Source organism: Castor canadensis, chromosome 6 (assembly GCF_047511655.1).
Source record: "Castor canadensis chromosome 6, mCasCan1.hap1v2, whole genome shotgun sequence".
Taxonomy (NCBI): Eukaryota; Metazoa; Chordata; class Mammalia; order Rodentia; family Castoridae; genus Castor; species Castor canadensis.
In genome coordinates, this window is record NC_133391.1 from 117201184 (window position 1) to 117226292 (window position 25109).

Here is a 25109-nt window from a genome sequence, read left to right on the forward strand (position 1 = left end):
TTCCAGACAGTGAGATGAAAGAATCCTTTTAATTGTAATATGAGATGAAGGAAGGGGAATGAAAATAGTGTTAGAAGAGTAAAAGGTTTCACTGTAGAGAAACCTTTAAATACTATATTAAGGAGTTTGAACTTTGAGAACATTAGAGAATAATTGAGAGTTTTTGAAGAATGAAGTGTAGTCAGAGCACAGAAGGGTTTGGATTAGGGAAAACAGTCTAGGACAGGAAGTAATTACATCTTAATTAGGATACCAGCAATAGTAGTGGAAGACTTTACTGTGAAAGTTTGAAGATTACAATCAGCAGAAGTAGGAAACAGCAGAGAAATGTTTGGACAAGAAAACGGTAAACTCAGTTTGCAGTGCACTGGGAGCTGTGGGATATTTAGATACTTCCACAAAGCAGGCCAGCAGAGTATAAGAGTGGAGCACTCAGAGACTGGATTTAGCAGTGTTGTTGAGAAAGCTGCATAGAAGGTGCTTTTGGAGCTCTGCAACTAGGAAATACTGTTGAGGAAAAGATGTGAACAGAATATCCTCTTTAGTCACAGAGTTGAATCCTTAGTTAGAGTGTTCCTACTGCATTACTTTATCCTGAAACACATTTTCAGTGTCCTTTTTTTTTTTTTTTTTAAATTTTTTTTTTACGGTGGTACTGGAGATTAAACTCAGGGCCTTCCATGTGGTCAGAAAGCACTTTGCCGTGCCTCCAGCCCTTTTCGCTTTTAGTTTGTTTTTTAGGTAAAGTCTAACTAATGTTTGCCTGAGCTGGCCTCATATGGGAATCCTTCAGCACTGCCTCCAAAGTAGCAGGGATTACAGGTATGTGTGCCACCATGTCTCACTCTTCCCTGTTCTTTCCTTTTTTCTCTCCCCTCGGTGTTCTTTTAAGTTTTTTTCTTGGCCTTTGAAGTTGAGAGTGTTACACAAATAAAAAATATGATTTCACTCTTACTGTGTTGTCTTTGCTAGCATGTAGCTATTACAGTTCTTTACTTCTTACAAAATGTGATCTGGCCAGGCACCAGTGGCTCACATCTGTAATCCTAGCTACTCAGCTCTCACAGAGATCAGGAGGTTCAGTTCGAAGTCAGCTCAGGAAAATGATTCATGAGACTCTATCTCAAAAATACCCAACACAAAAAGAGCTGGCAGAGTGGGTCAAATGGTAAAGTACCTATCTGGCAAGTGTGAGGCCCTCAGTTCAAACCCCAGTGCTGCCAAATGGACAAATGCCTTCCAAATATGATCTGTATGGAACAGAGCTAAAGCAATCTTGTCTGCTGCAGCCCTCGGTTTAAGAGTATGGACAATATTTCAAGTTTTTATGAATCTTCTTTTCTTTTTAGTAGAAATTTGATTTCCAGTTTATGAAAGGGGGCTAACAACATTCCTTAATCTCATTAGGCTCTGAAGAAAGCTGACAGGCAAGTGTTAGAGCCTCTGATGAATCTTGAAGTTACTGTCACTAGAGATCACCTCAGCCCTGTCCTGGCAGATCTGGCGCAAAGAAGAGGGAACATTCAGGAAATACAGACTCGCCAGGACAACAGAGTTGTTATTGGATTTGTTCCCTTAGCAGAAATTATGGTAGGTACTTTGCAAATGAAATGTACATATTCTTTTCTAATGCAAGAGATATTCCAAGTAAAAATAGGTGGTCACTAGCACCTAAGAGCATAAGGGCTTTGGTTTAGAGAATTCATGTTAAGTTTTAACCATTGGGAATGGATAGGACTTCAGATATAAATTGTGGGGGTATCCAGGGATTACAGCACTTCAGAGGGTTATTTTCAGACCAACAATCACAAAAGTTTGTGGCCACACCAGAATGTGGCATTAGTCTGACCATTTATCTCTTTCTGGTAGGTACCAGATGAATAGTAGGAGAGTGGAGTCATCTTACCAAGTGTAGCATCACAGAATGCATCTGTAGCTTTCCTATACTAGGCTAGGTGTTCCTGTTTCCCATAATATTTCCTGAAAAGGCAATTAAATGATCTGTCTGAAGGAAGTGATATGGCTAAGCCTCATCATTAATGCCACACCACCTTTCTCTGATAATAGTACAGAGATAATCAGAAGGATGAGAAACTTTAGGCATAAAGCTGATGCAATAACAAACTTAAATTGTTTAAATTAGGGTTATTCAACTGTGCTTCGGACACTAACATCAGGCTCAGCTACTTTCGCCTTAGAGTTATCTTCTTATCAAGCCATGAGTCCTCAAGACCAGAGCACACTGCTTATCCAGAGACGTGGCTCGACCTGAGTGCTTTAGGTCCTTGGAATGGAAAAAGTTCAGGAGCATATACCTCCCTACTTCATTTTCAGTAAGAAATGTTTTATCTATTGAAAAAAAATTACTGTTTCAGTACACTCAAAGAATTAGATGAAAGATGTAACTTGAAAACTGATAATGGTACTGGAGCTGCCCATTCTATTAAATAATAAGAAATGTGCTTTGTTTCCAGTAAATGCACCTGAACCATGTTGCCCCTATGAAGTTTTACTGTGAATAGTTAAATTCAGCCCTATGGAATATTTTGAGTGGTACAGAGGGGTGTGCTTTTGTTTTTTTACACTTATCTCACAATAAAGATGCTGGTCTTCTGTATGTAATATAAAATAAGAGAGTCAATCAATAAAAATACTTTATTCAAAAAGAAGTCTAACAAATTTTAATTTACATGATTTCAAAATGAAAGTGATTTCAGTTCAGATTGCTGTGGTCTTTCCCTTCTTGTTTTGTTTCATTTTTACATTTTGTTCTCGTGGCTGCAATACCCAGTAAAGAGAGGTTGTGCAGAAATTCCACGTCTGTAGACAGATAACATGAATAAAGATGTTCAAGCTTCATCTTGAATCACTTTAACAATTGTGATCTATTAATGCTAATTTAGGCTGCCAAGCCTTCTAAGAAGGCAGTTACAAGTTACATTAAACTTTTATATACCTATAAGACACTCATGAATATCTCCAAGTTACATCAATTAAATCACCATTTCTTAGGTGACATAGCAAAAAAAAATCCAAGAAGTTACTTAACACTAAAAATGAACTTAAGAGCATCCTAGCTCAAAAAATAAGTATTTCTCCTACCTGACCATTCTGCAGCGGTGCCTTGTTAATCTCTTGTAGGCATCATCGATGTCTACCACATTTTTGGGACTCCAGAGTCTCTCGCCAACAGCACTTGCCCGAGGCCTAAAATTTAAACCATATGTCCTCCAAAGCAGTTTGAATTCATGTTTTCTTTTAAAAAAATCCAAGCTATGTGGCTGGGGAAATTCTTAGTGCTTTCCTACTTAGATGTGGAAGGAAAGCCAACACTTTATTCTAAACTCCAATGTTATCACTTCAGTTCTTACCATAATCTTGGACTAAGATTAGTTGCATCCACATATTCTCCCCATAGACAAGCTTCTCCACCAATAATGAGCTGTTTCTGCTTCTCAGAACCTACATTAAAATCATTGAATGGGTATAAGTTAAGCAGCGTAAAGATTATATACACAGGCAAAACCAATTTCCCCTTTAAACCCATGGTTCACAGTGCTTATCAGCACAATGTGGTGGGCCAGTACTAAAGATACTTCTTCATAGTTTTATGCAAACTTACTTGGAGATCAGAATCCAACCCCTCCTCCACCCCATGCCTATTAATAGTACACCAGGAAATACAAGTTGGAATAACGAGCTACATTTTGTGTGTTGGGGGGAGGCGAGAACTGGGGTTTGAACTAAGGGCTTCATGTTTGCAAAGCAGGAGCTTTACCACTTGAGCCACACCTCCAGTCCATTTTGCACTGGTTATTTTGGAGATGGGGGGGGGGTCTCTCAAACTATTTGCCAGGGCTGGCCTTGAACTGCAGCCCTCCCAATCTCAGCCTCCCAAGTAGCTAGGATTACAGGTGTGAGCCACTGGTGCCTGGCAACTAGCTACATTTTAAGGGGCTATAACCACTATATCTCCTTCAATTTCTATTTAAAAACAAACCTGAGAACGTAACTATTTTTATAGTAACCATGGTTTTTTGATCCTCATAGAATGTTAAAAAGCATTCATATGAGAAAGTCATATCAGTTCTCAGTAGAGCTGCAGTTTTCAAATTTTTAATAGCAAAATCCTTTTCCAAAGGAAATTTTATACTAAAGACTGATAATATCAGTTCCAGATGTAGCAGAACTGTCAATGAAGGGGATCTGAGAGCCTGAAGTGCACTGCTCAGACATTCCCTTCCACAGCTGTCCATCCAAGGATGCCTACCCCCAGACATCCTGAAACCCACAGAACTAAACTGGAACTTTGCTTAGGTATCCTGCAAGGTTAATGTAGTCAACTCTCTTTCAAATGTAGAGAACGAATCGGGGAAATGGAGGTAAAATCTAAGGAGATCTACTTTTGAATTTCTTTTTATTTAGATGAGTACATGGTCTCTTTCAGAGTTTAAGACTATATCAAACAAACAAAAAACAAAACCAAGAACCCATATAAAAGGGAGAACAGTAGTAGTGATATCTGGGTTTGATTTCCTGAGTGGAAGTTTAAGGAAAGAAACTAACAAGCCAAGGTCATGATTGTTGCTTTACTTACCATGAAAATTAAGAGGTTCCACTTCATAGTAATGTTTCCAATCTTGCCCGTAACTAATCAAGTCTAAGTACCAAGGAGCAGACAGAATTACAGGGAAGCCAGCCGCTGTGACATCACTTAATTTCCCAGGATAATTAGTGCTTTGCCACACTTCAACTATTGTGCCTGGTCGAAGCTGTTAAAGTCACAGATTGCAATACATATTATTAGATCGAGCACATACAATTGATGAATTGTTCCTTTTCTTCTTCCCCCCTTTCCCTAAGAGTGCCATCTGCTGTTCACTGTATTTTTTCATTGCTATTCAAGTTTTATCAATCGTAGGTGCCATGAACTAAGGCAAAGATTTGCACATTTTTGTCACACTAATGTTTTACTTACTTTGGAACCATGAGGCTATCACCAGCCCCTCTGGAAACATAATACTAGTAGCTGGACTTGCAAATCCATTGCCCCATGGAAAATAGAGAATGTTGACTGTGTCAGAGAGAAAATATTTTTTAAGTGTTCGCTGACAACTTTATTGCTATGTAAAATTACCTTAATAGCAACAAAGACTTGTTTATTTTTATCTGTTCTGCTCTCTGTATAAAGAAGAAACTTAATTCAAAATACTTCAGCTTGTAACTAATGATATGGTAGGGGAGGAAGGCTTGAGAAGGAGGAAGTATCAAGTCACTCATCAGAATCAGATGCAGTTTGTCTTCATAATTCTTACCTGCACTTTATTTTCAAAAACCTCTTGCCAGACGATGGATCCCTTATTTAGGGCTGTAATAATGTCCAAAAGCCTAGCATTGAAAAAAATTAAAAAGTTATTTCATATCACAGGCTTATCAATGTGTTTACATTTGCACCATTGAGAGGTGTAACACAGCTGCATGGCAGAACCAGCTAAAGTTGGGCAGTGACCCAAGTAGTTCTTTCTTTTTAGTTCACGGCACAGAACCTAAAATAGTAGAGGGGATTAATCGTTGCTTGAATGCATGAGCTAAGCATGTCTTGAAGGCAAGAAGAAGTGACCTCAAATTGACTTGGTAGGCAAATCATAGGAAGCTGTACAAACAGCACTCTGATAATTCTATGGGCATCTCAGAATAAAGGAAACCATCATCTAGTCTGTCATGTCACCTAAATAACATTTAACTATTGGTCAACAGTCCACAGATATTTACAGGACATTTAGACAACACTAAGTGCTGTGCAGGATAAGTGATAATAATTCACACAAAACCTGAATAGGAACAGACTGGACTGTGGGCTTGTCAAGTGAATGGTATAGAGCAGGGGCTGGCAAACAGCCTCAGCCTCTTTTTGTATGACTCATAGGTAAGAATGGTTTTAATGTCTGTAAAACACTGTGTAAATAAAATAAGGATGTGCAACTACATGTGGCCCAGGAAACCTAAAGCTCAGGCGCGTTACAGAAAATTTTGCTGGTCCCTAGTCTAGAGCAGCACAATCCAGTAGAGCTTTCTACCATGATGGCAATGCTCATTGGTTTCTAATATGGCAGCCACCAGCCTCATCACTACAGAGCACTTTAAATGTGTGATGCAACTGAGGAGCTGACTTTTTATCATTCTTTAATTTTACTTAATATAAACAACGGCGTGGCTGTGGCTACTGTATCACATAGTCCAGGTAGGGACCAAAAGAGATGGTTCAGGAGTTGACAAAAGGGAATGAATTCCAGTGACTGGATGGTAGTGAAGATGACAGGGAAGCCAGGACTCTGAGTTCTAACAATACATGACTTCATTCCTGTATTTCAACAGTTACTGCAAAACACTGAGTCACCAGATCACTAACATCGTGAACATGTTTTAAAGAAAGCTTTTCACATCTACACTTTGGAAATAAGTGGAGGGAAAAATGGAAAAGCACAGTAGTAAATAATAGCTTTAACTTTTGTGAAAAAAAGTATTGATAAGTAGGCTTTTGAACAACTTACTTTTGAATATAGAAAGCTTCTAGTTTTGTAAAATCTTGGCCAAAGCCTTTTGTCTTCATGAAATCTTGGATTTTTTTATTTGATGCCCTTAAACAAAACAGCAATTAAAATTTCATGAACAGTTTGATATGCCCAGTTTATTGTTGAAATAGCACATATCCCTAACATCAGTTGTGCAGACTTAAAACTATTGATACCTATAGAGTATAAAAGAAGCCTAAAATCTTATGAGTTTTTTTTCCATTGCAAAGCATCTTTTTCAGAAGCTGTTTTTCCATTAAAAAAAAAAGGCTTTCCACATCCCCTCATCTAAGGTTGTTTGTAAAATCTAAGGATTCTTATTTGAAAAATCTTCGTCATTTAATTATTGCCCTCTGGTGTTCTTGTTCATTATAGTCTTTTTAAAGACAGCATCTCACTATGCAGCCCAGGCTGACCTTAAACTTGGAATCCTCCTGCCCCAGCCACCTACGTGCTTGGATTGTAGGCATGCACTTCTATGCCGGGCTATAGTCTTTTTTTAAATCTCCATTTTCTTCTACATCTTGATTCTACTTCCTGAGCTTTTGTCACACCACCCAAATGTATGTTCTCCAAAAATCAACTGCCTCAGGAGTTGTGTTGCCCAGTTTACACCCTTTACAGACAGAGATGTTACCCCAAGCCCCTTTTCACATGGAGCCCCTCCAACCTATACTTCCAGTGCAACAGTTTTAACAATTAGGGGTTTTAGCGTCATCATACCAACATATAAATTCCACTTCATCTCCTCCCAAATGAATGAACTGATCTGGAAACACAGTACTAATTTCTTTGAAAAATGCACTAAGGAACATATAAGTTGTATTTAGAATGGGGTTTATAGGCCCAACAGCTTGTTCCTGATTTCTGCTTTCGAAACACGGAGTCAGGAGGTTTTCCTGACCTAGAAGAAAACACAAAAGGTTCGTTTTAGGAAAGGGTATTGGTCACAAAAACCTGTCTTTGCATGTCATCATGCTACAAATACTCCTCCACCTAAGGTGATGGTATATCCCAATAGACCCCATATAAATTGAAAATATCATTAAGTCAAAAATGCAGTTAACACACCTAACATATTAAATATCATAACTCAGCAATACAGCACACTAGAGAGTATGGGCTGTTTATTCTTGTGATCACATGGGACTGGGGCCCATTAAGTACATTTCTAGTGGATGGGTATCATTACCACTTATCACTAGATGGGAAAAGATCAAAATTCAGTGTGGTTTCTATTGAATATCTATCATTTTGACATGATCATATGTCAAAAACTCTTAAGGGGAGCCATTGTAAGTCCAGACCAACAAATTTCATTTTGTTGAAGCTTTAAAAAATCATACAGAAAGATAAGCATGTTTATAGAGAGTTACTATCGAGGTTTCTTTCAAGTAAGATGAGGAAGCATTGCTTCCTGAATCCTAATGCCTCTGTCTCCCTTTTCATTCAACCTCAGATTTTTATCAACTTCAAATATCAATGATCCCCAAATCTCCAGCTTGCCCCAACCCTTTTCCTTGAGCTTCAATCCATATTTTCAATTCAACTAGAATTCTTAGCTGTACTTCAAATATGATCTGTCAAAAATCAAATTTCCCATTCCCTAAGCTCACTTCTCTAGCTTCTGCCTGCCACATTCTAGTAAAGGCTCTACCAACCTCTATAACTCATTCCTTCTCCTGGTATCATTCAGTTGCCAAATTCTGTGAATTGTATTTTCAGAATATCTCTTAGTTCTGTCCTTTATTTTTATTCCCATTATTGCCTCCTGATCTAGGACTTCAATCTCTTTCCCCTTCTAATCTGTCACTTTCACAAAGGTTTTTCCCAAAATGTGAGTCCCATCCTATCACTTCTCTAATAAGAAATTTGCCCTGGTTTCCAGGGTGTGCTGATAAAGCCCACATTCTTCACTCTGAGGCCTTTGATAATATACTCCTTTCAAATTTCCTCCCACTATTCTTCCCCATGTCTACCATGATAACAGTATGTGTTACACAATTAGAAATGCTATATACTTTGCTATATGTGTTATTTCCATTTATTTAATCCTCAAAAAAATTATATGGTAGCTACTATTAATATCCCTATTTTACAGATGGGGAAAACAAAACGAAATGTTATATAACTTGCTCATCATTTCGTTTCTAAACAGCAAGCAGCCTGGCACCAGGGCCCCAAGCCTTAATCAATGGGATACAGTGCTTTCTACTGTTTGCTACACTCTATTCCCACTAAATACTTGAACATCTCACTCTTTGAATGCCTTTCCTCATGCTATTCCCTCTACCAGAAACACTCTTTGATCTCTCAAAAGCATGTTAAATGTTATCCATGAAACTTTCTAAATTCAGTTACCATGTTCCACCTGTAGTCATTTTTTTATGTTTTCTTTTTCCCCTGGCTTTCCGGCAGTATCTAGACAAGTGACTTGTTTACAGTTGGGACCACAGCATTCACTTTTTGCAATTTATAAAACTAAAACTCCTTACCTTTTCCCCAAGACAGTGTATGTCCAGGACTATCAAATTCTGGTATGACTCGAATCCCCCATAGTCGGGCATACTCAAGCACCGTACGGACATCATTTGGTGTATAAACATGGGACAAAGAATAGCTTCCCTGTAATAGTCAAGTTAAAATGAACAAAGTGGATTTGGTCCTGGAAATTGTTAACAATTCTTTTTGCACTTTGACATGTGACAGTTGGTTTTCTCCTATTGTAAGGCATTACATGTGATACTGGATGATGATTCATTCTAAAATAATGTAGTATTGTAGTTTTAGGGGTAGGAAATTCCCACAAAACAGAAAGCAAATTTCTGATAAATCACACATACTTAAAGAATGATACCAGGGCTGGAGGTATGGCTAAGTGGTAGAGTGCCTGCCTAGCAAGCATGAGGCCCTAAGTTCAAACCTCAGTACTGCCAAAAAAGAAAAAAAAAGAATGACACCCATTTGGGAGCTTTTGCCAAATAATATTATAAATAAATTCTTGGAACACTTCAAATTAGTGTTATCAGATTTGCTGATAATATCGGAGTTCCATCAGTGCCCCATTTTAAGAATGTCTACTATTGTGTTATTCCAACTTCATGGAAACACAACAAGAGCAAAATGTTTGTCTCCAAAGTGAAACCTCTAAAAGCATTGCCTTTCTCAATTTTATAATCAAAACTCACTCATTATTGCAGTGTACTTTTTGGTTTTCAAAGTCACTTTACTATAAGCTTTTTTAATTCCCCCATAGATCTGCTGTATAAGTGACCTGATTATTCTGAAAGATTGCTTCAGTCATCCCTTCTGTGTTGCTTAGCAAATCAGAAATCAGTATTGGTTGTAACTAAGGATAAAGGTCTGCTAAAAGGTATTCCTGGGTGGGAGGTGTGTCTTAAAAGTACAGTGCCTGCCTAGGAAGCACAGGGCCCCAAGTTCAAACTCCAGAATGGCCCCCCAAAAGGGAATTGTTAGCAGCTTTCTCTAAGTGTAGGCTATCAATGCTGAACCCCTCAAAAGGTGTTTTGACCTCCAGCCCCCCAAATCAGCTTTGTATCTAGTCAAGTCTAGATGTAACTAGCAGTTTAAAGTGTGTACTGAGGACGTGATAATTGTCACCAGTATGCACTCAGCAAAACCCAGACTGTGGGGACGACATAGGACCCGAGACTCAGTTTCTTCAACAATAGTAACTGACAAGAAAAAAAAGAGGTGGAGGCAGCACCTGTAGATTAGAAGAGACTCAGCAGACATTAACTGGTCACCGTGTGGGGGCCTTATTTGAGTCCCAATGCAAATAAAATGCTTCTGTTTTGGGAGCTGGCAGAGTAGCTCAAGTGGTAGAGCACCTGCCTAGCAAACATGAGGTCCTGAGTTCAAACCCCAGCACCACAAAAAAAAAAGTTTTTGTTTTGGTTTTCCTACTTTATTGGTATATATTAAATTGTACATAGTAAGGGGTTTCACCATGACATTTCCATATATGCATGTAATGTACTTTGATCACATCCACCCCTCAAGAAAATGTTTTTGTAAAACCAAGGAAAAGGCACTTGAAGGAAAATGAATGCTAATTGGCTATCTAAATTATTGTTAATTTTTCAGCTGAAATAATGTATTATGGTTACGTTTCTTTAAAAATAAGGCCTTTTTACAAATGAGATATGATATATACCATCAATGTCATACAAGATACGATATTTGAAATTTGATTCAAAACAACACAGTTTGGGGTTGTGGAGTCTACAGGAACACAAGTGACACAAGTTGGCCGTGTATGGATTACTGGAGCTGAGCGATGAAACATGGGATTAATTCCTTTCTGTGGTGTTTGAAACTATCCATGATAAGTGGAAAAACAAAATTAAGCTAAAACAGTAACACAAGTGCTTACTGATACCACATCATACCATTAGAGAAAGTTTTAGAATTGTGTCTAGAGGACAGAGCCCTGACTGCCCCCTCCTACCTACAACTTGACATAACTTCTCTGGCTGTCAGCTGCTTGCTGTGGATTATAGAAGAATTAAACTAGGTAGCTCTGAGGATCTCCTGAGTGCTATTGATCTAGAACAGTCCATGTGAGCACGTCCAACAGAGACTACCCATGTTTCCTCAGAAAACATTCATCTCTAAAATGCCCCACTTCGTGTGAAACAGTCACTTACACATTTCCAACAAATATACTGTTTGGACTTCCTGATGAATACTTTAACTATGTTATTCATGAGTTATTCAGGTCTTCTACGTGAAGTGTTAAAAATTGAATTTATATTGCTCCTACAGATTATTCACATTTACAATAACATGTATGACAATAATTATAGTAACATTTATAATATAACAATAACAAGAAATTTATGGATCTAAGGTGCTAGGCTATAACCTAAAAAAAAGTTTTAAACCACAAATATCCAACTTTTACACCTTGATTGTATTTATAAGGAAAAACATTTCAGTGATAAACTTGTAATGAAGCTATACCAAAGGTTTTGTGTACAGACTACAATAACGTGAATTACTCACTTTGTTGCTTAACTGAGGGAAAGTGACGCTCTCGAAAGGGAAAGATTGGTCATCAACGATGTGCCAGTGGAGAACATTAAACTTGTTGAAAGCCATGGCGTCCTGCAGGCAAGCATGTTACTCATTATATGCCAGAAAAATAACACACAATCCGTAACACATCTCACTGTGTGGGACTGCTTTCAATAAGCCTGCTTCCTGGTAAAATTTCTTTTACAGCAAAGAAAGAATACAGAAAAAGTCTAAATTCTTCATACATAGTTTACGTGGCAAGTCTCTATTCAAAAAGTCTACACAGGCCACATTTATTCTAGACAGGAAGCTGTAACTGCTCCATGGGAGGAGAGCAAACTTGGGAATTCCCTAGAATTTAGGAGTGTGCAGGGCTGGCGGACTGGCCCAAGAGGTAAGAACCACTGCTTAGCAAGTGTGAGGCCCTGAGTTCAAACCCCAGTGCCACCAAAAAAAAAAAAAAGAGCGAAAGAGAGAGAGAGAGAGAGAGAGAGGAATGTGCCAGGAATGGGAAACTGTTCTTAGCTACTACTGTTTGAGAATGGAGCAGAGGAAAAATGAGGCATTCATTTAAACATCAAGAATTATAATTCCTACAGTTCTAAAAACCCTGAAAAATAAAAGAAATTCTTTACAAATTCAATATACTACCCATCCAAATCCCCAGAGAAGTCTCTGGGCATGCTGACATACTGATTTAATGTGTACTCCGGAGGAATAAACAATATTTACATAAAACATAAACAGACCATTTGAAAAGGATAAAAAAATAAGAGAGGGTAGATTTACCTTATCCACATCATTAAAACTTAAAGCCTCCTTTCCACCTTCATCAGGAATGAAGGGACTTTGACTGATGCGATTGGGAAAGTGCTTACGTACCAGGGGACTGTGCCAATCACTAAATGTATTCAAGGTCATAGAATATGAGGTAATGATCAGACCTGACTATATTAGAACAAACTCAGTTTTTAATATAGACCAGAATTTGGCAAACTTTAAGAGTCAGATAGTAAATTCTTCAGCTTTTGAGCTGTTACCACTACTCCACTCTGCAGCTATAGACTAAGACAGTATGTAAACAGATGTGGCTATATTCCAATAAAATTCTTTTTGAAAGATAGATGCCTGTGGTATGAGGATATATTTTTGAGGTTGTAAGCATGGTTCCTGGTTCTTAACTCCCTCTCCAAGGCAGGCTATAGAAACTAGAACTTCTTTTCCTCAAGGCTGGTCATAAAGACTAATCTTCCCCTGTCTTTCTGTCCTAGTACTGACCTTAAAGAAATTCTCTGACCTACCCTTGTTGAATAGTAGGTTATAAGACCTTCCTCATTCCAGAGGGATCCTGCCCTATACCCTAGAGGGAGGAATGCTACACAGATAGGCCAAGAAGAATGCTGAAGCTGACAGGCCTTGCTGGACTACCCCACTCAGTCAGTCTCTTAGCAGACCACATTTTGACATGGCTGTGCATGGCTCAATCATGCCTGTGCAATGAGGTCTCCAGAAAACCCCCAAAGCACAGGGCTCAGAGAGCTTCCATGTAGCTGTACCAAAGGAGGTTCCCAGAGGGTGGCAAGCCCAGAGAGGGCACAGAAACTCCATGCCCCTTCTCCCATTCCTCGTCCTATGCACCTCTTCATTATAGCCTTTAAAAAAGCTGGCAAATGTGTTTCTCTGAGTTCTGTCAGCCACAAAAGCTTTAGTGGAACCTGAGGACGGAGTTACGGGAACCCTGACTTGTAAGTGGACCAGTCATGAGCAAAGGTGGACTTAGGACGGCCATCTAAAGTTGGGGGAGAGGGCAGTCTTGGGGGGCTGAGCCTTCAACCTGTGGGATCTGAGCCTATCTCCAAGCAGACAGTGTCAGAAATGAATTGGATCAGAGGACACCCAGCTGGTGCCTGCTGCAGAACTGCTTGCTTGCTGGTGGGGGAAATACTCACGTATTTTAGAGCTAAGAGAAGTCTTTCATGTTGACTATGGTATGACAGTAGAGGAAGAGACATATTTTGTTTTTCCTGACTCTCAATGGTTAATGGATCTGATCCCTGAGTTATGGTTTCCAACCCTTGATATAGACAGAAAAGCAGAGAAAGATGCATGTGTGTGTTCATAAAAACGTAGTGTGCATACACACATACGCATATTTTCTAGCTGTCTAGAGAGGCCTGGCAGGAGTGAGTTCCTCAGCAGTGAGCACATGTACAGTCTAAGTCTGGGTTTCGGAATATCATTCACCCTCAAATGATATTCTGACTGAACACTGACTGGGGTGGAAAAATAAGCCTGGGACATACGGTGCTAAAAAGAAAGTACTCAGAGATTTAGGGGACAACGGGTGTAGGAGCCAATGTGAAGGACTCCCACTGGCCAAAGCTGGACAATTTGACTATTAAAAAGGAATGGCAACAGATTATAACCTGAATAAAACAGTGATCCATATTGATGAAAATGATAAGGACCTACATGAAAAAAGAAAGGAATGCTCTACCTTACCGTAAAATCCCAACTAATAAATGACAGAAGAACTGATGAAACTAGGAGAAGAAAAATCACCACTTGGCAGCCATCTTGGCAATAACTGAGCAAGGCAAGAAGCAGCTATGGCTACTAAAAGCAGTGGATGAACAGCGGCTGGAGAAGGGGAATGCTGTATAGCCAGCTGGCAGGTGATGGGGATGAACTGGTAAGTCTTTAGAAGAAAACAAGTATTATCAACTTTCTTCCTAACTCCCCCCAGCCCCTGAGGTACCATATTCTTTTAGAACATTCACCCAGGTATAAAGCAGTCAGCCCCCAGACCTCGTTCTATGCTATGCCACTTTTTAAAAAAGTGTAGGTGAAAAAATTAAAGGACACTAGCTGAGAGTATGGTGGTCATATATTCTAAACCAGAAGTCTACACACTCAATTTGAGAAATAAAAGAGTACACATAGAGGGTCAATGACAGTATTAAAACATCTTTCTTGCCAGGCATGGTGAGCCACACCTGTAAGCCTAGCACATGGAAGACTGAGGCAGGAGGATATCAAGTTTTAGGCCAGCCTGGGCTATATAGTGAGAAATACTTGTCTTTCTCTTAACAGTCTTGGCTACCTACATGTGTCTGTGATCCTCCCAGTGAAAAGGGGAGCTCTCCCTAAGGAGAGCCTTCATTTCACAGCTGAGGAAACACACTTCCCTAGGAAGGAAGGAAGCAAGCCCAGAGCTTAGACTTAGGACAAGAAACACAAATCTTCTTGCTTTAACCTGCACGGCAGCACAAGTAATCCTGTAGAGCAACCCCACAAAAGGGACACAGCTTCAAAATGGACAATAGGTTAGAAGAAAGAGATGGATTACCTACCAGAGTTTTAAGAATAGTCTTAATAGGCAGGTAGTGCCTGGCAGTATCGATTAAAATTCCTCTGTGAGGAAACCGTGGAGAATCAGTAATGCTGGATTCATTGATGGTGAACTAGGAGACAAAATAAAATTTTGATTTAGTTTTAGAATGTCCTCTTGACTTGAGCTCGATGAAGACTACAACTATCTCTACAAGATTGGACAAGATTAATTTAGAACAATAAAAAAGCATGAAACTTACAGTTTACCAGCTAAGATACATATTTGGAGAAAAGAAACTTTCAGGGAACAGTAGCCAAATAGATTACACTTTTTCTAATAGTAATGTGTCTATTTGACAACTTTTAATAACATAATAATCATACTTACAGCCCCAAAGGAATCTTGATAAACTAACTGGCTAAAGGTCTCTAAACCTAAGGAAAGTAAAAATTTATTGTATTAATTTATAAGACAATAAATTGAGACAATAAAATTATACTATTCAGACTCATAACCAGATATGGTAAACAACATTAAATATGGTGCTGTAAAATACAGTGTAATACCAGCATTCACTAACATATTTTCTAAAATTGAAGCTGACCTTTTAAATTCCCATTGCCTTTTCTATTCAGTTAACAAGTATGCTTTACTTCGCTGTACCCACCGTGTTTCGTTTGCATGTTACACACAAAACAAATGACTTAACAAAACACCAATTCCTTAATACATGGATAGCATTTTGAGAATTTTTATGATCAAGTAGTACAGTTAATTTGTAAGGTACCTAAAGCTAACTGAGGGGGAACGTGTTTTAAAAAACTACCATGAAACTATAAATTAAGGCCCAATTTACAACTTACAGTGTTTTACTTACAGCTGCAAAGACTATCTCCTGAACATATTTTACTCAAGTAGGTTGTTCCTTACAACACTGGGTTACAGACTAATTCCTCTTGACTTTATCAAGATTCATCATTCTAGCTAATCACAATAATAGCCAGGGAGAATTTTAACCTAAGAATAGTTCGTACCCCTTTTTGTTATGCCTTCCTCTCTTCCCACCTTCCCCCAACACATGTTTATGCTGAGAAGAATAGAAATTTTCTGTTAAATAACAATAAACTCAATTAGAATACACTGCTTTGAAAGTCTGATAGCAAAGAAAACAAAGACTTCTTAGACTAGAATCTAGTCACTGCATACTCTCTGAAGTTCATTTGGGTATGGATCAGGATGAACAATATGAATCTATTCCCCCAACAGACCCCAAAAAGATAGGCAGATCAGAAATAAAACCTTACAACATTATATATAAATGATCCTAATGATAATGATTATAGTCAGATTTATAGCAAATATCTATAGATAATTTCACATTCTATTTTGAATTATAGCTATACCATCCATGGCCATAAGAACATACAACAATTATTTTATTTATTTATTTATTTATTTATTGTGGTACTGGGGCTTGAACTCAGGCCCTACATCTTGAGCCCTCCACCAGCCCTTTTTTGTGAAGGGTTTTTTAGAAATAGTGTCTCGAGAACTTTTTGCCTAGCCTGGCTTTGAACTGTGATCCTCCTGCTCTCTGCCTCCTGAGTAGCTAGGATTTCAGGCATAAGCCACCTGTGCTTGGCAAACAATGATTATTTTAGGTAACAACCTGAATCAAACAAAAAATCTTTTATATTTTTAATTACTATAACTGTAGTTGGTTACCTCATATTTTTTTAAGTTCCCTTGTTAAAAACTCTATTTGGAAGTCAGTGCAATAGCTATCTAGAAAAAGAGGTAAAAGAAACTTTTAAACAACAAAAGTACATGACCCAGTGCCAAACTTTGTGGTTCAGACTCTGAAATTCACTGGAAAAGCTGTAAGCTTTTCACTGTCTCTAACCAACTGTGTACCCTATCTGCTTTCCACACTGTTCTTTCCTATTACCTTGGTTATGTCTCTAAATCCACAGGAATTTTAAACTGGGGAGAGAAATTCTTATTACTAGAGGCAGCAAGAAATGAGTGATGAAACAAAATCTCTAAGCAGAATGACTGTGGCCATTTACAGCAGTCAGCCCCAAAAGCATGGATGAAGTACTGCATTGTCGGAGCATTTTTTTGAAAAGGTCAAACGAGGTTTCTCCTGTGCATCGGGTAGCGTGTTTCCCAGAAGTCACTCTGGAACTAAATAAAGCATTCTGTAAAGGGCCTAAGGTAACAGCGCCATTTTGCTGTGCTTGGTTTCTCAAAGCACCAAGTGAAAATATTGCCTCAATAGAAACTGACAGTGAGTCTGCATGGAACGTACCTCGTAATGCTCCCCAAACTCTGTTGGCCTTCAGCAAAGCCACTGGTTCTTGCACAAGTAGAGTATCTGTATGGGGGAGGGGGAACTTTTGTTAATTCCTTGATGACACACAATATATTTTCTACACATATCACCGGTATTTCTGGACCATTCCTTTTCTTTCCTCTGGTATACCTCCACTTAGCTGTCCTGTGGATTCCTTAAACGCCACATGCCCAGCACTGAACTCTGCCTGCCAGGCAGTTGAGCTGTTCAAGTCAGGCACTCAGGTGTCATCTTTTCCTCCAAGAGAGTTATGCTGCTCCCCTTGGGGACAGAGAATTATCTCCACTCTTTCCCTGAAGCTTTTTCCACTTTCCACCTTCCCCCAGTATCACCTGGAATCTGCCCTAAGACTTGTTCTTTTACTCCCTTTAGCTTAATTCAGCTTTGTCCCACTCAGTAAGAAATTCACATCATCAAGAACGGGGCTCCAGCTGCCCAAGGTTTACCCATAAGTGGTTTAGTCTTGTAGAGAAGTCTGGGGGTGGGTAAAGGAAGCAACCGCACTAAGGCCCAGGAGGGGACAGAGACCAAAAGCTAAGGCATGGCAGATGCAGACTTTGCCACAGGAGGTTAATGATTTAATACTGCACCCTCTGGGCTGGATCATTGGCCACCACCACCACCACCCAGACTACTGCCCCATGACACGTGGCTGCAGGAAGGGAAAGATCTGTGTCGATCACATGACTCTCAGCTGACAGTCTTCCGATGGAAAGGCCTCTTCCAGTGCTGAGTGAGCTAAATGCCAGCCTCAGAACTGCACTGCTACTAGCAGTACAATGTAGTCTTGTCTCCTTCATCCATCTCAAATTCCTAGTCACCTGCCTACAGCTCACAGTTGCATCAGGCACTGTTTAACAAACACTTCTGTCACATTGTAACTTTCAGGTCTCCCAGAAAGAGCTACAGCTCCATACAATTTGGGTGTACTTGGTGTGATTATTTTCCCATACCTGAGGACTGGCTGGAATTAAAAAGAATTCTAACTCATTTAAAGCAATTAGAAGATTTGGTTTTCTAAATACACAGACACATAGCTGCAGGATTTCAATATTTATTTCAAAATCAAATTATTAGTGTTAATAACGATCATCTCCCTCATGAGGGGCAGAAGTAGTGTTTTTGACTTTTCAGTTAAACCTTCTGTGCCCTTCTGCCCTGTAAATACTTTTGTTTGGAGTGCATATATGCAAACAACATATCAATATATTCTCCAGAAATTATAAAAATATACAAAAAAGGGTAAAATTCCCTTTGAGATGCCCATCCAGGCCCTCTAACTTCCTCAAAGGAAACAATAATTAGTTCTCTTCCTGGACATTTACATACACATTTGTGTAATGAGAAAATATAGCATTGCTATATTTTCACTCATTATGTGTGAGTTCCCGTGTGGCTTCCTCCCTACACGACATAGCTTCCTTTGTCCAAGTCAGTGGTTTACCTTGGCAAGACCTCTGTGGCTGGTCTTTTTTTTTTTTTGACACTGGGGTTTTAACTCAGGGCTTCAAGCTTGCTAGGCAGGAGCTCTACCCAGCCCTTTTCTGTGATGAGTGTTTTCAAGATAGGGTCTTGTAAACTATTTCCCCAGGCTGACTTTGAACCACTATCCTCCTGATCTCTGTCTTCTGAATAGCTAGGATTACAGGCGTGAGCCACCGGCGCACTATGTCTGGTTTTATTACACTGCTTCTTTATTCTTAACTGCTGTGCAGTACAGATTGATTTCGTATATTTAGCCATTCCTCTATCAGTGGACATCCGTTTTGTTTACAATTCATTATAATAGCTAAGCCACATGGAATATCTTTGATGTACGTAACTAGCTTTCTACATGAGGAAAATTGTTCCCTTCTGATTCTCAAGGTGTATCTGTTTTTATTTTTGATAGTGTTTTGTTAGTCTTTTGTAGTACTGATGATTGCACTCAGGGGCCTGGTATGTGCTAACCAAGTTCTCTACCACTGAGTCCCACAACCCAGCCCCTAACAGTGCTTTGACATTTGTCACTTCTGCCCTCCTGCATTTTCTCACATTCTGGTCATTCTGATGTCTTGTTATTCTGAGACACACCCATTAACTTTTATCAACATCAGCTGATATGAAGACTTAAAACTACCTTCTCTTGAAACAGGAAAATTTCACAATCATGAAACCCCAAAATTTCACACTTGTCTCAAGAAGCTTGTCTTGGAGAAGAGAGGGTTTGCAAAACTGACAGGAAGATAAAATGGTTCTGCAATCGCCATGATTCCATTTTTTAGAATTTGCAATATGATATCTGTATTGCTGTTACCAGTAGACGGCACAATTTCCTTGGCAAAACAATGGCCAAGAATCTGAGATTCTATCTAATCTCAGATTGCTGTACGAAGCATCTGGGTACTGAATAGCTCCAAAATCACATGGCTGATGTCCAATAAATTATCCTATGTCTCTCCTGAGAACAGTTACAGAACTAAAAAGAAACAGCCATTTTTTAAAAGGATCTATTAAGAAATCTGTACCAGGAGGATGAAGACTGGTACTTAACTGAGGACAAGACGGTTCACTTTTCTCGAAATATGTGGCAGTCTTTCTGTTTTACACCCATTTCCCCCAGTCTGCTCCCTCTTGCCCTGATCTCATATTACACTTGTCCTCACATTGTTCTTCTTCACTTCTTTGTACAATTCCACACTGGTCCCAGCCAGCACACCCCATAGAAAAAGCATGCCTTTAGCTAGGGATGCAACTCAGTGGTAAAGCACTTGCCTAGCTAGTGTGTGTGAAGCTCTGGGGTCATTCTCCAGCATCAAAAAAAAGAAAGAAAAAGAACTGGCATGGTCCATTGTTTACTACTTTCAATCAATTTGAGAAAAGCCCTAGAGAATAATGTTTTAAGGAACAACAAAACCCATGAGCTACATACTGACTATATTGTCAATCAAATGAAACAGCTCTATTCACCCCAATCCCGCCCACCCAGCTCTGAACTGCCTTTGCATAGAATTAGAGAGATCATGCCTACAAACACAGATTTGTCTTCAAAGACAAAAGTTAAGAAATTACCTAGTATCCAAAAATAAGACAATAACCAAGAAGTTCTCCCACACAGTGGCAGAACATTATCAAGCTATTAAAAATTACATCACAAAGGAATATTTAGTGAAATTAATCAATGTGTAGAATGTATTATTATGCAAAAAAAGAAATACTTTTGTGTGCAATCCACATGTCCAGAGTTACTCCGTGTTCATGTCGATGTACATATGTTTAGATCTATGTAAAACATTAAAATGTTTTGTGCTGCAAACAAACAAATAAACAAACAAAAAATCAAAACTACCTGAAATAAGTGGCTAATTCTGTCTGAGTGCTGGGGTTAGGACTGACTTATTTCTTCCTCTTCTACATTTACTGTACTTACTAATTTTCCCCAGTGACTGTGTATAATACTTTTACAACAGGTACTTACAGGACTCATCTGAAGACACATTGGGGAAAGAATCACACTGGGATTCAAGGGCAATTGTGACAAGAAGTTGCTGTAACTGTTTTCCAGCTTGAAATGTAGAATGACCATGACGTGACTTGTAGAACCCAAAAATATAGCCATAATATCTGTGAGAGAAATAAATTTAAACAAGTTTAAACAGATTTTAGCCAAATTTTAAATATGTATCTGCTAGTGGACGTTGTGGTCGACTTTCAAATCCATCTGCCAATCTGAATCCAATGAGAAATTCTCACCCAAGCTGTACATTAGAATCGCCTCAGGATCCCTTTGAAAATCCTGATGTCCAGACCTTCAGGTCAGAATTTCTGAAAATGGAATCCACACATGGGAATTGGAAAGCTCCCCCCACACTCCCAAGTGACTCAAATGAAGACCCTGGTAAGAACTAGCAATCAGGGCCAGGTGTGGAGGTACACATCTGTAATTCCTGTTCTTAGAAGACTGAGGCAGGAGGATCTTGAGTTCTAGACCAGGCTGGGCTACACAGTAAAACCCTGTCTCAAACAAACTAATGAACAAAAAAAGAACCAGCAATCAAACCCTTGGGTGTGAAAACCAGTTCTGACCATGATGAGGTATATGTATTGGGAAGCACACAGAGAAAACACTGCATCTCTACATGTGACACCCAGATCTGTGACTACTGCAGTAAAGATGCAGAGTAGAGATGGAAGGGATATGGCTCCCTGGTGACACTAGTCATTTAAACAACTAGCCCTAAATTCTTCCTGATTTTTGGACTTGTAATGCATGTGGTAAGTTTTCTTACTACTTAAGCAAAATCAATCAGGGTTCTTGTTACCTTCCAACAAAAGCAATCTAATTGTTTCATTCCCCCAAAGAAGGTGACCAGCCCTCAGAATTCTCACCAGAGCCTTTAAAATGTACCCTCCAATTGAGGTGTAGTGCACACCTGTAGTCCCGGAACTTGGGAGGGTGAGGCAGGAGGACTGACAGCTGCAGCCCAACCTGGGCTACACAGTGAATTCCAGGCCAACTTTAGCTACATCATGAGACTTTGTCTCAAAGGAAAACAAACAGCAACCAAAAAACCGACCTCGTTAGTACCCAAATAGCAGAGAAAGAATGGTAAATAAAAATTTAAAGATGCTAAAGAAAGATCAGATAGGCTTTAAAGCAAAAGTTTAAATACTGTGTTGATTTGAGCAGCTCAAGGCCCTGAGTTCGAACCGCATTACTGCTAAAGAGTTTATTGGTTTTGAAAAGCCTGAGGTTGTCTATGCTACTCAGGCATAAGCATATCTTGTGTTTTTCCAGAGAAGTAAGGAGGAATAGGAAAATTCCATGAGCTTTACAAGTATATGGAAGTGAACCAGTGAGGGAACAAAATGGTTGAAGGTACGGAGGACCTTTTTCAGGGAAACCTTGACAGATTTAAAGAAAATTAGGGCCACCAGGGTATATACTTAAAAATTGTTGTATATATTTTGCCCACAATTAAAAATGTTTAAAAACTAAAGGAAATGAAAGAAGCCAGGGATGCAGCTCAGTGATAGAACACTGGTCTAGCACATACAAGCCCCTGGGTTAGATCCCCAGCACTGCACTAAAAAAAGGGAGAGGGAGGCTTAAATCTTGTTGGCCAGCTTTGAGGTCTAAGTTAGGTACAATCTAGTCTTTCAGGAACTTTAGGATCATTCATTTAAAAAGCATAAACCAGGCACGCCCGTGGCTCTAGCCTGTAATCCTAGCTACTCAGGAAGCAGAGATCAGGAGGATCGGGGCTTGAAGCCAGTCAAAGCAAACAGTTCCTAAGACCCTATCTCGAAAAAACCCTTCACAAAAAAGGGCTGGTGGAGTGGCTTAAGGTGAAGGCCCTGGGTTCAAGCCCCAATACTGCAAAAATGAATAAAAATAAATAGATAAAAGACAATAAGTGAGTGCCTAGTACACTGTAAACTGACAGAGAAGCTAAGGAGGCAGCCACAGACCTGCCAGCCAAACTACCTAACAAAAAAGCATCTGCTCCATAAAAAGCAGGGCTTACGACACAGCCTAGGCTCTTCAAAATGGAGGCACAGAACTGTGAACAACCTGGGGCCTAGCTATGTGTGCTCCCCACCACAGAGAGTTTTCTGAGCACCCTCGCATCTCCACATCCTTCCAACCCTACCATGCTTTTGCTCTGAGACAACCACTGGCCTTGAGTTCCTAGAACACTCAACCTGCATGCTTTGCGTCTTAGCCATGTTTTATAACCTGCTTCCAAACAATGCCAGGTACAATTACTGTCAACGGCCCACATAGGCCACGAGTTAGGTAAACTCTTCAGGTAATTATCTGCACTTATCTGGAAATGCCGGGCCTTGTTTTTATAGCATCTCACAGCTAATTGAAGTCCTGCTTTTGTACTCATTAACGAGGTCACCCATTCTTTTTTGCTGCAATTTTACAATCTGAGTCCCAAGGCAAACATGGTAAGGGTGTTTAAAATATTCCCAATCCTTGACATGACCTTTTATTAGACCACCTTCAAGTAACTTTCCATACTATCCTGAATATCACCCAAGACAACCTATTACCAGGTTCAATACCAAAGGCCTATTAGAACATGCCTCCAAAGCAGGGTGACCGTATTCCGTTGGCTGGACAAAAAGAAGAAAGCATGAAGCTTTTGGTGGCACAGAATGAGCCATCTCTGCCATCAGCATCTCTGGCCTCTTCAACAGAAACCAAACCACCTGGATTAAGCTGGTGGTGTACTTTTCCACCAGCTGCTTGGTGTCCTGCAGGCAACATTTAGCTATAATTGCATTCACCAGACACAGAGACAGAATTGGGGGTGAAAGGAAGCAGTACAAGCCGGGTGCCCATGGCTCACACCTGTAATCCTATCTACTCAGGAGGCAGAGAACAGGAGGATCTCGGTTTGAAGCCAGCCCTGGAGAAATAATTGTTGAGACCCTATTTTGGAAAATACCCAACACAAAAAAAGGGATGGCAGAGTGGCTCAAGTGGTAGAGAGCTTGCCTAGCAAGCATGAGACCCTGAGTTCAGACCCCAGAACCACCAAAAAAAAAAAAGGGGGGGGGGAGGGTTAGCACAACTAGTACCAATTACAATGCTTCAGGGCAGTTCCACCTCACAGGTCTCAGTGAGGGGACAGCAGGTGGCACATTCAGTATCTCCCCAAATGCAATCCAAGTTAGCTCTGCATGCGCTGCCTCCCAGTGACACAATTCACGTGATCTGAGGACTGTGAAAATGTGAGGTGCTCAGTAATTCAAAGGCTTTTAGAGGGCTGTCAGAGAGCACCAGAGAGAGCACATGTCTGCCAGGAAACAAAAAGAACAGCAGATAATTAATTGCCTAAGTACAGGTCATATAAAAGCACTCAGATCGCCACTTAAGATTTTGTATGGAACTGAGTTAGAAGAGAGCTTTCTATCACAGTGCTCCAAGTTAGGGGTCTCAGCCGCCTGGACTGTTGTTAGATTCATTTGGAGAGCAAGCAGCGGGTGAAATGGGTCTGTAAATGACAGTCAACTTGTCTAAGCCCTGCCAGATGCAATCACCGTCCCTCAGAACTTCCTTAAAATAAGAGGTGGCCGCTTCCCTCCCCAATTCGTGTTCCCTCCATCCATCTCGTTTGTCCTTCTGAACAACCGAGACGACTGACACCAAGAAGCCTACACGTTCCACTGGGTAGAAGTACCCAAGCCAGGGTGCCTGCGTCCCAGGTTGTCCCTTGGGAGGCAAAAGGGGGAAGTCAAAACCTTGGATTTTAATCCGTGTGAGTTAGCACCCACCCTGCCACCTTCCAGACCCGTGACCTTGGCCAGGCGACCACCCTGCTGGGAACCGGGGTCTCCGACTGTGAAACGGGCGATGTGAGGGTCTGCACCTCGTCCCTGCGAGGCCCGCCTCACCGACCCCCCGAGTCCCTGGTCCCCTTCCCGCCCAGTGGGGCCGCTCACCGCCGAAACGCCTCCTGCAGCAGGGAGCAGGAGGAGCCCGCGGTGGAATTGGGGCCGTGGCCGATGCGGAAGTCCCCGGGGGCGAGCTGGAGCTGGCGTGGGGACATGCGCACGGAGAGTGGCAGGGGCCACAGCGCTGGCGTCACGGCGGCCGAGGCGCGCGGGGCCTGCACCAGCAGGGCCACCAGTGCCAGCAGCCCCAGCAGCAGCCCCAGCCCCCGATCCCAGCGCGGCGACAGCGGGCGCGGCTCCATGGCTGCTCCGCGGCTCTCGGCGAGATCTGTGGAGTCCGAGCCTCCCGGCCGGACCTGCACCCCGGCTCGGAGCGGGGAAGCGCGGCCGCCGCCGAGTCACCGAGTCAGATGACCGC

At 40.5% G+C, this 25109-nt stretch overlaps 2 protein-coding genes across 6 annotated transcripts in view; one reads left to right on the top strand and one right to left on the bottom strand.

Moving 5' to 3' along the window:
* Gfm2 (GTP dependent ribosome recycling factor mitochondrial 2) overlaps positions 1-4780 on the top strand; it is a 48994-nt gene extending 44214 nt beyond the window's left edge. For all 5 annotated transcript variants that reach the window (XM_074077286.1, XM_074077285.1, XM_074077287.1 and 2 more), the window contains 2 exons: positions 1408-1590; positions 2144-4780. In XM_074077286.1, the coding sequence (XP_073933387.1) occupies positions 1408-1590; positions 2144-2272 (312 nt within the window). In that variant the 3' untranslated portion in view covers positions 2273-4780. The remainder of the gene's footprint in view (positions 1-1407; positions 1591-2143) is intronic.
* Hexb (hexosaminidase subunit beta) lies at positions 2638-25109 on the bottom strand. Its single transcript, XM_020178995.2, has 14 exons — positions 24740-25109; positions 20760-20905; positions 17258-17323; positions 15334-15380; positions 14966-15076; positions 11601-11702; positions 9068-9197; positions 7296-7476; positions 6552-6638; positions 5316-5388; positions 4598-4772; positions 3372-3462; positions 3103-3207; positions 2638-2820 (listed from the first exon to the last, which is right to left on the bottom strand). Exons 1-14 carry the CDS (start codon positions 24991-24993, stop codon positions 2760-2762), a joined length of 1629 nt encoding a protein of 542 aa, XP_020034584.1. The 5' UTR covers positions 24994-25109; the 3' UTR covers positions 2638-2759.

Bases quoted from the DNA above. Each gene is read 5' to 3' on its own strand.
- Hexb (XM_020178995.2), bottom strand. From the start codon at position 24,993: ATGGAGCCGCGCCCGCTGTCGCCGCGCTGGGATCGGGGGCTGGGGCTG. The intron at 11,703-14,965 runs GTAGGTAATCCA...GCTTGCCTGCAG, and splicing joins AGACTATTCTTAAAACTCTG to GACGCCATGGCTTTCAACAA. The intron at 4,773-5,315 runs GTAAGAATTATG...TGACTTTAACAG, and splicing joins TTTTTGAAAATAAAGTGCAG to CTTCGACCAGGCACAATAGT.